The following is a 17,348-nucleotide window of genomic DNA, read 5'->3' on the forward strand; positions in this document are numbered from 1 at the left end:
GCCAACCTGGAGCAGGTGCTCACTAGATTGAAGGAATATGGGCTCCGAGCTAACCGCCCCAAATGTGAGTTTTTTAAAAAACAGATCTCGTATTGTGGCCACGTTATCGATAAAGAGGGATTACATAAGTCCCCAGAAAAGATTGAGGCAGTAGTCAAGGCTCCAGCACCGGAAAACGTGTCACAACTGAGGTCGTTCCTCGGGCTGGTAAACTACTACCATAAGTTCTTGCCAAATTTGTCTACAATACTACACCCACTGAACACCCTACTGCAAACTGGGGTGCCATGGAAGTGGAGTGACGAATGTAAACGAGCTTTCCAGAAGAGCAAAACACTAATCACATCGAAAGAGGTATTGGCCCATTTCAACCCAGCACTACCAATTCGGTTGGCGTGTGATGCGTCACCCTACGGCATTGGAGCGGTGCTGTCGCAGAAATTCTCGGACAGCTCAGAGAGGCCAATAGCCTTTGCGTCACGATCACTAAGCTCAGCCGAGCGTAACTACGCCCAGATTGACAGGGAGGCCCTCAGCCGAGTGTGGGGAGTGAAAAAGTTCAATCACTATCTGCACGGGCAGAAATTCACCTTGCTGACTGACCACCAGCCTCTTATCTCCATTTTTAATCCGAAGAAGGGCGTTCCGGTGATGACTGCGCAACGACTACAAAGATGGTCACTCTTTCTAGGGGCGCACCACTATGAGATTGAATATAAGGGCACGAAACAGCACGGAAATGCTGATGGGCTATCACGCCTGCCACTGCCTACTGCGGAGGAAGCACCAGCAGTGGATCCTGTCAAAATATTTCATTCGACTATAGTTGAATACCTACCGGTAACTAACGCTCGTATAGAACAGGAGACCCGAAATGACCCGACACTGTCTTGGGTATATGATTTGACGGTGAAGGGATGGCCAGCACATGGCGACTCACTGTTGCCAGCATTCTCGACAAGAAGAGAACAGCTGTCAGTGTGCCGGGGGACCTTGATGTGTGGATCCCGAGTGGTAATTCCACCCAAGTTAAGGGATAGAGTGCTCAATGAGCTTCATGAGGGTCATCTGGGAGGGGTAAAAATGAAAAGCCTTGCCAGGGCTTATGTGTGGTGGCCGGGAATCGATAAACAAATCGAGGACCTGACCAAGAGCTGCTCAGGATGCCAGAAAGTCCAAAATGCACCACCACATGCCCCTCTACACCCATGGGAGTGGCCCTCATCTCCATGGCAACGGGTGCATATTGATTTTGCTGGTCCATTCATGGACTCAATGTTTTTAATAGCTGTGGATGCGTACTCGAAATGGCCTGAGGTCATCAAAATGTCCTCCACCACCACGGAGAAAACTATTGCAGTCCTACGGACCATTTTTGCCAGGAATGGCTTGCCAGAACAGATTTGCTCCGATAACGGACCACAGTTTGTGTCCGAAGAGTTCCGGAGGTTTATGAAGAAGAATGGGGTAAGGCATTACACATCCGCCCCGTATCATCCAGCCACAAATGGATTGGCTGAGAGGTTCGTACAAACCTTTAAGAAGGCAATAAAGGCTATGTACAATGACAACATTCCGCTGCAGCATAAGGTGGACAATTTCCTGTTCGCCTACTGGAATGCGACACATGCAGTCACCAACCAGGCCCCGGCCATGATGTTCTTTAACCGAAGGTTAAGATCTCGCCTGGATTTGCTCAGACCAAACGTACGAAGAGATGTTGAGAGTAAGCAATTCCAGCACATCCATGAGAAGCCAACAAGGAGCTTCAATGTAGGGCAACCAGTCTTGGCCCGCGACTACCGAACAGAAAAATGGCAGCCAGGAACGATATGCACACGGCAGGGCCCACTAAGGTACACAGTGGACGTTGGGGAGAACATCGTGAGACGCCATGCTGACCAGATCCTAGAGTCACAGGAACAAGTCAACCCCATGTCTCGCCCATACGTACCTGGTGAGGAACCCGACGTACAGGTCGCATCTACCCCAGAAACAGTAGCATCGGAAGCTGATGACCCAACCGACGACAGGGTGCCAGAATCGCCTCCGCACCAAGAGCGAGACACTCGGGAAAGGCGCTATCCAGAAAGGATCAGGAAGCCTCCCCAAAGGCTGAATATATAAATGGACTATTTTCAGCTAACGTTGTATGTTAAAAGTGTTAATTGTAATTAGTTTGATATTTAATTGTTAAATGAGTGTTATGGTACTGTTAATCTAAAAGGGGAGGAATTGTAATGTATATACCTTTAAGGGGGGAACTACTTTTTACAGCTCATGTATACTGCAGTACCGGCAGTAACCACACCTGTATATAGCACTGAGTAGTAATCTGTACAGTTCAGTTCCAGAGTGAGCCACGTTGAGTAAACACCTGTTGTACCGTTCCTCTGCAGTCTTGTGTCTTATTACTCTCGGACACAACACATACCATTTGCTTTCCTAATTGCTTGCTGTACCTGCATGTTAATTGGTGAAGTCAAGCGTAGATCCCTTGCAGTCAGAATCAGGGGAATTTATAATGGGGAACAAAGAAATGGCAGACCAATTAAATACATATTTTGGTTCTATCTTCACAAAGGAGGACACAAATAACCTCCCAGAAATGTCAGGGAACATAGGGTCTGATGAAAGGGAGGAACTGAAAGAAATCAGTATTTGTAGGGAAATGGTGTTAGGAAAATTGATGGGATTGAAGGCCAATAAATCCCCAGGGCCTGATAATCTACATCCTAGGCTACTTAAGGAAGTGGCCCTAGAAATAGTAGATACATTGCTGATCATCTTCCAACATTCGATGGAATCTGGAACAGTACCCATGGATTGGAGGGTAGCTAAAAAGGTGGTAGAGAGAAAACGGGGAATTACAGACCGGTAAGCTTGACATTGGTAGTGGGGAAAATGCTAGAGTCTATTATAAAAGATGTAATAGCAGAGCACTTGGAAAACAGTGACAGGATCGGACAAAGTCAACATGGATTTACAAAAGGTAAATCGTGCTTGACTAATCTACTGGAATTTTTTGAGGATGTAACTAGTAAAATAGATAAGGGAGAACCAGTGGATGTGGTGTATTTGGACTTTCAGAAGGCTTTCGATAAGGTCCCACATAAGAGATTAGCGTGTAAAGTTAAGGCACATGGGATTGGGGGCAAGGTATTGACTTGGATAGAGAACTGGTTGGCAGATAGAAAGCAAAGAGTTGGAATAAACGGGTCTTTTTCCAAGTGGCAGGCAGTGACTAGTGGGGTACCGCAGGGATCGGTCCTTGGACCCCAGCTAGTCACAATATATATTAATGATCTAGACAAGGGAATTAGATGTAATATCTCCAAATTTGCAGACGACACAAAGCTGGGTGGGCGTGTGTGCTGTGAGGGGGATGCCGAGAAACTACAGGATGATTTGGACAGGTTGGGTGATTGAGCAGAAGCATGGCAGATGCAATATAACGTGGATAAATGTGAGGTTATCCACTTTGGTGTCAAAAACAGGAAGGCATATTATTATCTGAATGGCAATAGATTGGGAGAAGGGGAAGTGCAACAAGTCCTGGGTGTCCTTGTGCACCAGTCGCTGAAGGTAAGCATGCAGGTGCAGCAGGCGGTTAAGAAGGCAAATGGTATGTTGGCCTTCATAGCGAGAGGGTTTGAGTACAGGAACAAGGATATCTTGCTGCAGTTGTAAAGGGCCTTGGTGAGACCACATCTTGAGTATTGTGTGCAGTTTTGGTCGCCTTATCTGAGGAAGGATATTCTTGCCATGGAAGGAGTTCAGCGAAGATTCACCAGGCTGATACCTGGGATGGCAGGAATGACTTATGAGGAGAGATTGGTCGATTGGGCTTGCTGGAGTTTAGAAGAATGAGAGGGGATCTCATTGAAACTTATAAAATTCTGGCAGGACTGGACAGACTAGATGCAGGGAGGATGTTCCCGATGGTTGGGGAATCCAGAACCAGGGGTAAGGATAAGGGGTAGGCCTTTTAGAACAGAAATGAGGAGGAATTTCTTCACCCAGAGAGTGGTGAACTTGTGGCATTCTCTACCACAGAAGGCAGTAGAGACCAATTCATTAAATATATTCAAGAAGGAGTTGGATATATTTCTTAAGGCTAAAGGGATCAAGGGGTATGGAGAGAAAGCAGGGACCGGGTACTGAACTTGGATGATCAGCCATGATCGCATTGAATGGCAGAGCAGGCTTGAGGGGCCGAATGGCCTACTCCTGCTCCTATCTTCTATGTTTCTATGTTTCTATGTTAACTTTCAGTGATTCATGTACAAGGACATCCAGGTCCCTCTGAACACCAATATTTCCCAATCTCTCACCATTTAAAAAATACTCTGCTTTTCTATTTTTCCTCCTAAAGTGCATAACTTCACATTTCTCCACATTATATTCCATTTGCCATGTTCTTGCCCACTCACTTAGCCTGTCCATATCCCCTTGAAGCCTCTTTGCATCCTCCTCACAATTTACATTCCCACCTAGCTTTGTATCATCAGCAAACGTGGATATATTACATTTGGTCCCCTCATCCAAATCATTGATGTAGATTGTGAATAGCTGAGGCCCAAGCACTGATCCTTGCAGTACCCCACTAATTACAGCCCGCCAACCCGAAAATGACCCGTTTATTCCTACTCTCTGTTTTCTGTCCGTTAACCAATCCTCAATCCATGCTAGTATATTACCCCCAATCCCATGAGCCCTAATTTTGTTTAATAACCTCTTGTGTGGCACCTTAACAAATGCCTTCTGAAAATCCAAATACACCACATCCACTGGTTCCCCCTTATCTATTCTGCTAGTTACAACCTCAAAAAACACTAACAAATTTGTTAGACTGCATCTTTGAACGAGCGACAACAACAAAACCAAATGAATTCAAGGCTGTTACAATGAGCACTTACAGTCACACGCTCCCCCCTTTCAGGAGCCCTGTTTTGCTCAGATTACACACTTCACTTGTTTATAGTCTGAGGCGGGCACAGACGCATCCATCATCAAATACAGGGCTGCAATGAGCAGTCACTTCTTGACTTTCTTCCAAAATAAAGCAAGTGGAAATTAAGATAACAGTCGAGAATAGTTTGGACGGAGAGAGCCGCATTTTATTGTAAAGGCTGTTTTTTAAAATAAATAGAATTAGCACTAAGATAAGGATGTTAAAAACAAACGGAGAGTAACAGAATGGATTCTCAGATGGGCCCGCCCTGTATCCCTGCCATGTCACTGCTTAAACCATATAGGGCTCTGGTCAGAGCACATCTTGAGCACTGTGTCCCATTCTTGTCACCAAGTCACAAGGGAGATGTTCAAACTCTGGTGGAAGTGCAGAGAACAGCCACGAGGCTGATCTCCAGTCTCGGAGCAGGCTTTACGGGCCAAATGGCCTACTCCTGCTCCTATTTCTTATCTTCTTACACGTATGAGTTACGAGGAAACATTGGAAAACTTGGGCTCTTCAGCCTTGAAAGGAGATGGCTGAGATGACAGAAGTACACAGGATTGTAAATGCTGTGGAAAAGGTAAATTCACAAAATCACTTTAAATTAAACAGCGAGAGTAGAACAAGGGGTCACGGGTTAAAAGGCAAATTTAGGGCTGATATCAGGAAGTTCTTCTTCACACAGAGAGTAATCAATGTGTGGAATAAGCTTCCAGATACAGCAGTGAAGACAAAACGACTGGAATCATTGAGGAATCAATTGGATGCTGCAATGGGACGCCGTTAGGGTCAGTCTGGACGGATGAACGAAGGTGGGCCTTGCCCTCATCAGTAATTATTTCAGAACCTGTATTTATCTTAGGCCTTTAACGCAGTGCAAAGTCCCAGTGGGTTTCACAAGGGAATCATATCACAAGCAAGAATTGGAAGAAGATTTAAGAGAGCTGACCAAACTTTCCATTGAAGAGGTGGGTTCTCAAAAGATTTTTGAACGAGGAAAGATGTTGCAATTTGTGAGGGGGCGGGGGGCTCCAGAGGGTGGCGGCATAATAGCTAAATCGGTCCATCATAAACAGCTGGCCTGCTGAGTGTCACCAGCTTTTATTGCAGTCTCATTCAAAATGTCCAAAATATTTTTACATTCTTTAAATTGCACCATGCTTTGTGTCTCATTGTGCAGCTTTTGAGCCAGAGTTGAACCTTTTTTCAAAGATTTATAAAATTCAGCAAATTCAGTGCAGATGCTTCATGAGAAAACAGAAAACGCACAGAGTTTCTGTCTGCCTGTTCCGGTTGACATTACAGATCCCGTGGCACTATTTGAAGAAGATGAGAGAGTTTTCTTGCTGTCCTGGCCAATATTCTTCCCTCAACCAACACCACCAAAGCAGAGCAGTTTGGCTAACATTCTGGATTTGAGGACACCAGCCTATCTTTCTCTTTCAGATGCTGATGGGCCTGCTCTATGTTTTTTCAGCATTTGTTTCTATTTCAGATTTTGAACAATCATACATTACAACAATGACTCCATTTCAAAAGTACTTCATTGGCTGTAAAGCGCTTTGAGACGTCCGGTGGTCGTGAAAGGTGCTATATAAATACAAGTATTTCTTTCTTTTTTTACTGATAAGGCCGGCAAACAGCGATCTAAGTCTCTAACACTGTAACCTTCAACACATAAGATGAAGTGTTATGAATTGTGCATTGGGTAACAGTGCCAGCTATTTGTCAACAAGTTCTACAACAAAGGTTCATCTGCCTGTTTCTGTTCTGGAGATAGGTGTTAAAGGTCCATTGGCACTATTTGAAGAAAAGCAGGGAGTTCTCCTGATACCCTGGCCAACATTCTTCCTTGAATCAACACCATCAACAATGGATTAGTGGGTCATTCATTTCAATGCTGTTTTGGTGTACACAAAATGACTGCTGTGGCCACCTGTATAACAACAATTTAGTTAATTGTATATGAAGCAGTTTATGATGTTTGAGGGATGTGATAAGGTGCTCTACAAATACAGATTCTTTCTTTCTTTCTTATCCAAGTTTATCCACACAGAAAAACCTACAGTCTCCATCACATTTTCTTTGATGACTGCAAGCATTAACAGCTACAACAACACTCAAGAAGCTCGACACCATCCAGGACAAAGCAGTCCGCTTGATCGGAAGCCCATCCACTGCCTTAAACATCTACTCCCTCCGTCACTGGTGTACTGTGGCTACAGTGGGTACTATCTACAGGATGCACTGCAGCAGCTCGCCAAGGCTTCTTTGACAGCACCTCCCAAACCCATGAACTCCACCACCTAGGAGGACAAAGACAACAAGTGCATGGGAACGCCATCACCTCCAAGTTCCGCTCCAAGTCACACACCTTCCAGACTTGGTCATATATCGCTGATCCTCCTTCTGCACCCCCCACCCCCAATGCCCTCCCCCACCCCCCCAAAGTCATGTGATCTCTTGGGCCAGGCCTAAAAAAACAGAAAAAAATCCAGGGCCAAAAAGGAGGAAAAGGATCTGGAAAATTCTTCCCTGACTCCCTCCGATGCCTGGCCAAGGTGGCATTGCTCAGTTATCCTTTAGAAGACTAGGAACCACGCAACTCAGCCAGTTTACCCAGCATGTGTTTGGCCATCTGAACAAGGAAGATTCCCCCTGCTGAGTTAGCTGGTTTCAGCTGGGGTACCTGTAGGGGGCGCTATAATTTGCTTCAGCATCCATGTAGAGGGAAAATATTGGCCAGGGCTCCTGGTCCTGATTGCTCCCCTGTTGGAAGCACGTGTCTCTGGACGTCGGGTGGGGACAGGATACAATTTGGTTGTGACTTGCCCTGATGTCAAATAACCTGCCAGGAATGACTGTCTAGGCACACAAGTAAAGAATGAGTGAGGTCGAGGAAAGCAACTAAGACCTGTAGAACTGTACCCCAGTAAAAATATAGAATGGTACCCCAAGTAAAGACATAGAACCGTAGCCCAAGCAAAGACTCAACACCTACAAGAAAGCAGGAAGGGAGTGGAGGAGACAAAATTGGTAGAAAAAGAATAAATTAGGAACCAAGATTTAAATTAAAGACAGAGTGATTTCTTTCACCAGTTGCATCCACCAAGCAGGTAGTTACTAGAAAAACATGATTGTATCACAATCGGTGATAAAATTGGAAGGGAAGTGGGGAGGTGAGGGGGGGGGGGAAACAAACTCCAAAGAGCTGGGAAATGAAACATTGCCCCCTTTTGAGAACTGAATTGTGTGAGTGTGGGCCAGACTCTAAGTGTGCTGCCTTTTGAATTGAATGGCTTACTTAGAATGCACAATAGCCGAGAGGCTAAACACTTCCCTTATAGGTCTGCACATGACATCATCTCCAAACAGCAGGAAAGCTGTAGGAAGCCATATATCAGCTACTATATTTTCTACAGTACAAATATGAGTAACCTCCCTCAGACCTTTTGCATGCTGTACAGCTATTAAACAGGCTCTGGGGAATACAGTGCCACAAAATTGTTTAAAAGTTTTTATTCGGTCAACATGCAGTGCGATGAAGTAGCGTTCGTGGAAACACAAACTCTTCTTTGATATTTCCTTTGTTTTATTATTTTTTCCAGCAAAATATTTGAAACAAAAAAAAAGACTAAATACACTTTGCCGCTCAAAAAAACAAATACAGTAATTCTGGTGTTTGCTTCCAGAAGAGGCCATAGCCAGAAATCGCGAATTGTAAAAATAACATACTCCTTACTTCATTTTAAACTGGGAGTTGTGAACAAACCAAAAAATGAATGGACTGCATAGGGAAAATTGATCATCTATAAAAGATAATTCCACCAATAATTCCTAGGTTTGGCCATTGCTCTTTGCTGAGTTAGCTGTTATCAGTTTGTGTTATCTCTTGGAGGGTTCTGCAATTTGCTGTCAGTACCCTTGGGTTATGGAGGGAAAATAAGCCAGGGTTCCATAAGATGTTATCAGCACAGAAGAAGGACATTTGGCCCATCGTGTCTGTGCCAGCTCTTTGCTATAGCAATCCAAAACTAATCCTCATAGCTTTCTCCCCATAGGCCTGTATCTTCCTTTGTTTCAGAAATGTATCCAATTTTCTCATAAACGATGCAATGATCTCTGCCTCAACTGCTCCCTGTGCCAAAGCATTCAATACTCCAACAACCCTTTGCCTAAAGAACTTTCTTCTAACTTCCCTCTCTCCCTCCTCATGCTCTTAGTGACACTTTCAGTTCCTGCTCCTGATCCAGTGACTTAATCCCACTGCACCGCAACCCCCCAAACCACTGGAAAATGCATGTGTTGGGTGAGGAACAGGCTGATGATTGAACTTGGCTGTTTTGCTCCCTGGTATGATCAAATAATCTCCAACACTCTAGGCTCACACTGGACGAATGGCCACACAAGTGAGGTAACAGGTGGGACCTAGGACCCAGCATGAGTCAGGAGAGGAGAGGAAGGGAGAAAACACTTTTTTAAAAGATCACTCTGTTGTGTTGCATCGTCACCAGAAGCAAACCTCCAGCAGCTGGTAACACTACACCCTCTCGCTTCTATCGATGGCCCTATTTACAAAGAGTACCAAAGTGCCAACTATCCACTAGTCTTGTTAACCAAATTTTCTGGATGTGCTCCCAAGTCCTACAATTCGGAGAGTGCTGACACTGATCGCAGTATCCCTTTCATAGGCGAGAGTCACGGCAGGCCAGGCGACAACGGCTTTGAAACTGGAAGAGTTAGCCTGCTATTATTACGGCCACATTCGAAGAGCTGTGAAGCACAAGGACCTGCAGCTCTTGGCAAGTGCTACCGCATTCCATGAGGTTCAGACACTAGTGGGACAGAGCGACCTACAATCTCTGTGTGTACAGGCGGAATTGTTTGGTTATTCCACTGCAGCGCCGGGGAAAATGCACAATTGTCATCTAGTTTTGGAGCTGTGTTAGGTGTTTGAGTTTCTGGCTTCACTTATGTACTGGATTCTCATTATTCCAGAATTAGATGGCATTCTGAGGGTAATAGAAAGGCGGATTTTTTATATATATAAAGAACCATCGTCAGATTGGGGAACATGTGTGAACAGAATGATTGAAAATTCAGTTGATCCCAATCTTTGTACAAGCAAAACATCTGAGCGTGCACAGTCAACAGGAAAGTTGGCACCTGGACAAATATAGGGGCAGCGGTCCCACTTATCAATGCTTGCTTGATCGGCAGCCCAGTCACCAGCTTAAAAATCCCTTCCCTCCATCGTGGCTGCAGTGTCTACTCTCTACAGGTTGCACTGCACCAAGGCTTCTTCGGCAGCACCTCCCAAACCCGAGACTTCCACCACCTAGAAGGACAAGGGCAGCAGGTGCATGGGAACACCATCACCTGTAAGCTCCGTTCCTTCATCGCCAGTGGGTCAAAATCCCGAAACTCCCTACCTATCAGCACTGTGTGAGTACCTTCACCACACAGACCACAGCGGTTCAAGAAGAAGGCCCACCAATTTCTACAGGGCAGTTAGGGATGGTTGTCCTTGAGACTAATAAATGCCGGTCTTGTCATTAATGCCCATATTCCAAGAATGAATAAAAGAATACCTGCCCAGAAGTCCATTTCGAGTGTTGATCAATCTTTGTGTGAAGAAATTCATGCCATCAGTCCTCAACTTGCCTTTCACCAGCTTGAACTTGTCCTACTCTCTCAGTTTGTGGATCGACCTTTGCTATACAGTGTACTATCTTATACACCTTGGTGAAGTCCCCTCACAGTTGCCTCCTTGAAAAGCTCCTCATAACTTAGTCTTCTGATGCTAGGGATCTGCCTTGTGGCTCTTCTCTACATCGCCTCCAGGGATTTTAAATGTCTCCATGACACTAAATCAGTTTCTGACACATTGCCTGGGCAGAACTGACCAAACGCTAATGTCTTCCTTGTGCCTCCATGACCAAGATAATTAAAAAAAAGACCAGGAGCAGGAACCTGAGCAGATTTCCTCTTCTCTCTAGTTCAGGGGCATTCCGAACAATTGCAGTGCCCCCACTGTTGAGGTCAGCTGACTCAGCACCAATTTGGAATTGAACCTGACCCCTTGCTGGCCTGTATGGCTCAGTGTTGCACTGAAGTACGTTCGCCTTGTTCAAAGCACGATGACAACAACTTGCATTTATATAGCATCTTTGACGTAGTAAAATGTCCCAAGGTGCCTCACAGGAGTGTTATCAGACAATATTTGACACTGAGTCGCATAAGGACAGGTGACTAAAGGCTTGGTCAAAGAGATAGGTTTCAAGGAGCGTCTTAAAGGAGGAGAGTGGTAGAGAGGCGCAGAAGTTTAGGGCAGGAATTCCAGAGCGTAGGGTCTAGGCAGCTGGAGGCACGACCACCAATGGTGGAGTGAAGAACATCAGGGCTGCATAAGAGGTGAGAATTAGTGGAGTGCAGAGATCTCGGAGGTTTGTGGGGCTGGAGGAGGCTACAGAGATAGGGAGGGGCAAGGCCATGGAGAGATTTGAAAACCAGGCTGAGCATTTTAAAATTAGAGCAAAGGTGCTTTACTACCAACTGAATGTTTGGGTGCTGCGCTCATCCAGTTTGGGTGTCAGGCCACATATCCTAACGCTAGCAGCTTGCGCCAAACTGACATCCCAGGGCCAGCCTGCAAGAGAGATAACAAACAGGAGAAAGCGGAGAGGGAGAGAAAACTGCACTCGGCGATTTTCCACATCTATTTCACTCCTGTCAGACTCGGATCACAATGGAGTTGGTCCACAGCTGTTTACCTCTTTCCCCGGCTGCTCCTTTCTCACAATTGCCGTGGGCCCTGCCTCTCTCGCCTGTGCCCGTATCTGATCACTCCCTGTGTGCACTCCATTCTAAGCCACACAAACACAGGATATTCCTGCCAGACAGGCCACCTCTGTCAGCCGGGCCCTCCACTAAAATCAAGGGAAGTTATTAAAGCGACAGACTGGGAGGCAGAACAATGAGCGGACTAAGTTTAGCTGTGAAACCTGGTCTCTCGCTCCCTCTTTACAAAAAGCTCCTCCGTGTTATTTATTGGAGCTGGGAAAAGAAAAAAATATATATATATGCTGCGTGTTAAAATGAAAGAGGCCATTCAAAGTGGCAGCTGAAATCAGGAGGTCTCACTGAAAGATGATCATTTCCTCAGTGTACGAAAACAGAAAGCAACTGGCACAGAATTAGGGATTGACTTAAAGCTATAGACTCCGCACTTTGGTCGCATCGCCTGAACTCTCCCACAAATAAATAAGAGCCTCATAATCCGACCGATTTAAAAAACAAATAAAGTATAACAAAAACCGCCAAACCATTCCACAGATGGGAAACTAGTTCTACAAGGAGAGCCTTGAGATTCTCTGACTTTTTCCACTGGGGCAATGAAGGACAAGAGGGGATTTAGCCAGAGGTTTTTAAAATTATGAGGGGTTTTGAATAGGGAAAGATTATTTCCTCTGCTTGGGGAGTCAGTGATGAGGGGTGGTCAATTTCAAATGGTCACTAACAGAGCGAGGAGAGACGTTAGAAGGAATTACTTTATGCACTTGGTTGCTGGAGCAGGGAATGTTTTGCCACAGGGAGTCATTGAGGCAGAGAACCACTACATCTTATAAGGGAAGAGTAGATACACATTCCAAGCACAGGAAGATAAAAAGCCCTGGGAAGAGAGTAGGGCAGTAGAATTTGTTTTAGACTGTTCTCACAAAGAGTTGGTACAAACGCAAGGGGCCGAATGGCCTCTTTCTGGTCTGTAAAGCGTTTCTCAATGCTACATTTCTAATGAGGATACTGAAGTTGTTATTGGGGATTCCTTTCAATTTTAGCAAGGTACTGCTCATGGAGGTCATTGTCTCTTGGTTAGTTACTGTGCGGGGTGGGTGGGAAATGCGACGACCCGCCCTCCAGTATCCCACTCAAACACCCATTCTTCCTGCTGTGAACATGGACAGTGAGTATTGGCGGCTATTTGTCTGTAGCCAGCATCACAGTTAAGCCCTCATCCAATGCCCCTGTAACGTGCACTTTCTGGCTAGACCACCATTGGGAGCAAGGACCTTGGGTTATTTTTCCTCTCCCTGGCCCACGGGTGGTGAGGTGATTTGTAGAAGCCCAACACCCCTGTTCTGGCTGAGATCAGGCAACTCAACATAAGCTGTAGGAATCAATTGCAATGTAACGCTGGGAATGTTTCCTAAAAATCTGACCTACTTTAAGAAATCTGGGGTTCCACCAGGGACAGCCTGTTGAATGATTTTGCCATTACGGAACATAATAACGATGAACATGAAATGTAATGCCAAGGGCAATGCAAAACGTTGTTGGACATGAAACAATATCCCTGCTTTTTTTATACCTGTTTCTGATTTAGCATAGGCAAAAGAAACATTTTTTCCATACAGAGCCTCTCCAATTACAGTCGTTACACTGATCCACTCCAGATAATGTTAATGTGCCAATGAAGATTGGAGATTCAGCTAAATTTCTCAACAAAAAACACACAGATGGTGTCTCAACATACCTGAGGGTGGAATAGAAGTGGGTTTGGGCGCAGGTACTTCTCCTTCAGTGAGTTCAGGGGGTCCATCATTTTCCTTTTCTCCACCCTGCTGGACCGAGAAGTACAGAGTTAAATCGGCGGCCAGCATTTCCCAAACCAAAGTCCTACCTCTCACACTCAGGACCACTTTGGAACAATGTTGTCTTAAGGAAAGATGCACACTTACGCTGTGTAATGCAGGTGGTTCCAGCTGAAAGAGAAAAGCAAAGGTTGGGATGAAATCCTGGCTGTGGACTCTTCGGGTGTAACTTGCAGGAAAGGAGTGCTGTCCCCCCCTTTTTTCCCACAGCTTTCACCTGAAGGAGGTCGAGCAGCTGAACCGTTGGGCCTATGCTTACTCAGTCCCATGGGTTGCAAGTGCTCGCAATCGCCATGTGAACAGAGCATCCCAGGTTTTGGGCAGGGAGCCTACACCTTTTGGATTATTTGTTCTTGGCATGTGGGCAACACTGGCAGAGCCGTATTTGCTGCCCATCTCTAGCTGCTCTGAGGTCGTAAGAGTCAACCACGTAGCATGGGACTGGAGTCACGTGTAGGCCAGACTGGGTAATGAACCAGTTGGGTTTTTCACAACAATCAACTTTCGTGGTCATTATTTGTCTGGTGTCAGCTCACAAATGACCAGATTTATTGAATTCAATTTCTTAACATGTCACGGTGGGATTTGAACTCATGACCTCTAGTATCCTGGTCCACTACCGTAACCACTACACTATCCCACCCACTTTCTCCACAATAACACCAGAAACAAATGCAGGAGGAGGGTTTCTTCAGAGCACTAGAATTCTTTATAGGCTTGCAAAGCTCACAGAAGAAAGGATAGCCTAAGCCTCTCTCTCCACCATAATCCCTTCTCCTGAGGGCACTGGCACTTGCTTGGGTACAGCTCCTTCAGCAGCCCTTTAGTACCTCACCCAAGTAGCCATTCTTCATATTTGAAGCTTGATTGTGAGTGGAAGATTGGGCTATTTGCCTCTGGAAGGCATCGCAGCCAAGCCCAGTCTTGTTGTCAAACACACACTTCCCATCATGGGTGACTGGATAGTGATCAGGAGCTGGAACTCTGGTTGATTTCTTTCTCTTCCCTCCCTATCCCAGGGATGCTGATGTTAATTGCAGTGACCCAATTCTCGGCCTTGACTGAGACTAACTCAGGACAGACCAGGGATTGGATCGGGGACCTTTGCGATCTGTATGGCTCAGTAGAGGAAAGAATTAGTAAGTAATTGAAATATTCAACAGCTCCACTTAAACTTGGAGGAGCAGACCCCTACACTGTTCTCCTGTTCATTTATTGGGGTATTTTGGACGTCATCTAACTTATAACTGCTTCCAGAAGTGAAATCAGCTTTATCATAATTCAGTAATAATGTTTTCCAGCCCAAAGATTATATCAATGCAGTTCATCAATCAACTGTTAATGTGCCTCATTCCCTCCCCCCCATCGCCACCCCCCCCCCCCCCCCCCTCCACAACCTGCCTTAAGCAGATTTACTGGGCAGGCTGGCAAGGCATGGGATCCAGTGCTGGTGCCTGTGTAAACAATGAGTGTTGGCAGGTTGTTGGCTGTTGAACGGCATCACAACCTGACGTAGAGACATGTGTGCACATATGCACACAAACACACCTAGAAACACACACAAAAACACATACATACATGCACAAACACACACACACAGAAAAACACACACACAAATACACTAACACGCACGCACAAACAAACACACACACCAACACGCATGCACAAACACACACACAAAAACACACAGATACAAACACAAAAGCAAGAATACACACACACACGCACGAACACATGCACAAACACTCAAACACACACGCATATGTGCTTCCTCTAATAATCCAAATCTCCCAAACCCTGTACCTGAAGCTCCCATAACATCTTCGATTCCACTACCTTACTTGGTTAATTACCTTTATCACACTTTGTTAAGAAATTTTTAAAAAATTAGTTACCATTGATTTAATTTTTTGCCCTCTTGCACTGATGGTCTGGCCAACCTTGAAATCATATTTTGATTTTACCTTATACATGCCATTTAATACTTTATTTAATTTGCTTTGTTCCCTTTTAACCTTCTCTCTAGACTGTCGATATTGAGTTTCGCCAATCTTTCCTCACGGCTCATATCTCCTTTTATACTAATGGCCGAGATCAGAAACTCCATCTCACTATGAACTGTTGCTCTTCGGTGCGCCTAATCTATTAAGGGAAACACAACTTTACAACTCAACGTCCCCAGCATTGGACAACCATGAATCCTTGATGCAGTGAAGAATCAAACAAGAGCTGTCTGTGCATTATGGAATCATAGAATAGTACAGCACAGGAGGCCATTCGGCCCTTCGAGTCTGCGCCGCTCTTTCGAAGAGCAATCCAGTTAGTCCCACTCCCCTGCTCTTTCCCCATATCCCTGCAATTTTTCTCCTTCAAGTATTTATCCAATTCCCTTTTGAAGGCTACCGCTGAATCTGTATCCACCACCCTATCAGGCAGTACATTCTAAATCCTAACCACTCGTTGTGTAAAAAAGTTTTTCCTCATGTCGCCTCTGGTTCTTTTGCCAATCACCTTAAATCTGTGCCCTCTGGTTATTGACCCTTCAGCCATTGGAAAGAGTTTCTCTTTATTTACTCTATCTAAACCCTTCATGATTTTAAACACCTCTATCAAATCTCCTCTTAGCCTTCTCTGCTCCAAGAAGAAGTATTACTAGGCTCCAATCTAACACAAGGGCCCAGTTGACCGTAAATGGAGAGAATGAAGCTGGGTAGCTCGTTCCTGCGCTGCATTATCCAAGATCATTGAATCTGCCTGCAATTGGAAGGCTGTGCTCTTGTATTGTTTGTTATATTAGCAGATCTCCCAAGTGGCAAGTTGAAGGATGCGCCGTCTTATAAGGACAGGAACATTATACCTTGTAACGCACAATGTAATACTCTGCTGCTAATCTGTATCTGCTCCCCTTTAAGGCCACAAAGTCTAAATCACTGTGCATTGGTCCTGAGGTCAACTGACTATTTCTCTTGAGATTGTAAACTGGTTGTGAGTTACTGGCTCTGCCCTGAGGTCAGAAAAACCCATCATGAAATAACTGGCTTTCACTTTTTGGTTAGAAGACTGTTTCTTATCTGCAACAAAGTCTACCGTCTGGAGTGGACACTTTTTGTAAACATCTCATTTGCTCCCTGTACCACCTTACCTGCCACACTTTGTTGATAACACCCCTATTGTTAGAAAACAGCATATTCTCTGACTCCACACACACATGCACGCACGCACACACACACACATATAATAGATAGATGGAGGTTACTACATTTATAAATACAAAGTAGACATTGTTCACGACTGGAAGTCAGTGCATTTGATGCCGTGCAGTGTGACACAGACACTCGGAGCTTTGGGTTTGTTGTTGGCAAATTATGCAAAGAAAAAAGTCACTCCCCTCATAATGTGGCCCCCTCCCTCACACAGTGCCTGTCCCTGGTCCAAATGCGATACTTCACACAGGCCAGCCAAAAGCCACCGAGCTGCATCGTGCAGCACCTGACACTCGAACAGGTAGTCACATTCATTTTGAAATTTCGCTCCATTTTTCTCCCCTCCCTTCCTGTCCTGAAGGCAAGCAAGTGGCTTGGATACAGCTCCCGCAGGCAGCGGAGGGTCCTCCAGTACTTTGCCCAGGTAGCCATTACTGACGTCTGAGCCATTGCAGTGAGTGGAGGCAGGCTGTCCAACTTTGGAGAACATTACAGCCAAATATGCCACTGTCCTCTCTGCCACCCCCACCTCTACCA

The 17,348-nt window shown here is 45.3% G+C and overlaps 1 protein-coding gene across 3 annotated transcripts in view; it reads right to left on the minus strand.

Annotated features, from left to right (window-relative positions):
• Positions 1-17,348, minus strand: part of prdm16 (PR domain containing 16) — a 963,872-nt gene that overhangs the window by 65,208 nt on the left and 881,316 nt on the right. For all 3 annotated transcript variants that reach the window (XM_085967282.1, XM_085967281.1, XM_085967280.1), the window contains 2 exons: positions 13,696-13,719; positions 13,491-13,575 (listed from right to left, as the gene is read on the minus strand). In XM_085967282.1, the coding sequence (XP_085823408.1) occupies positions 13,491-13,575; positions 13,696-13,719 (109 nt within the window). The remainder of the gene's footprint in view (positions 1-13,490; positions 13,576-13,695; positions 13,720-17,348) is intronic.

The sequence above is a fragment of the Somniosus microcephalus genome, chromosome 25 (assembly GCF_052327205.1).
Source record: "Somniosus microcephalus isolate GS21.2 chromosome 25, FLI_Smic_1.0, whole genome shotgun sequence".
Lineage (NCBI taxonomy): Eukaryota > Metazoa > Chordata > Chondrichthyes > Squaliformes > Somniosidae > Somniosus > Somniosus microcephalus.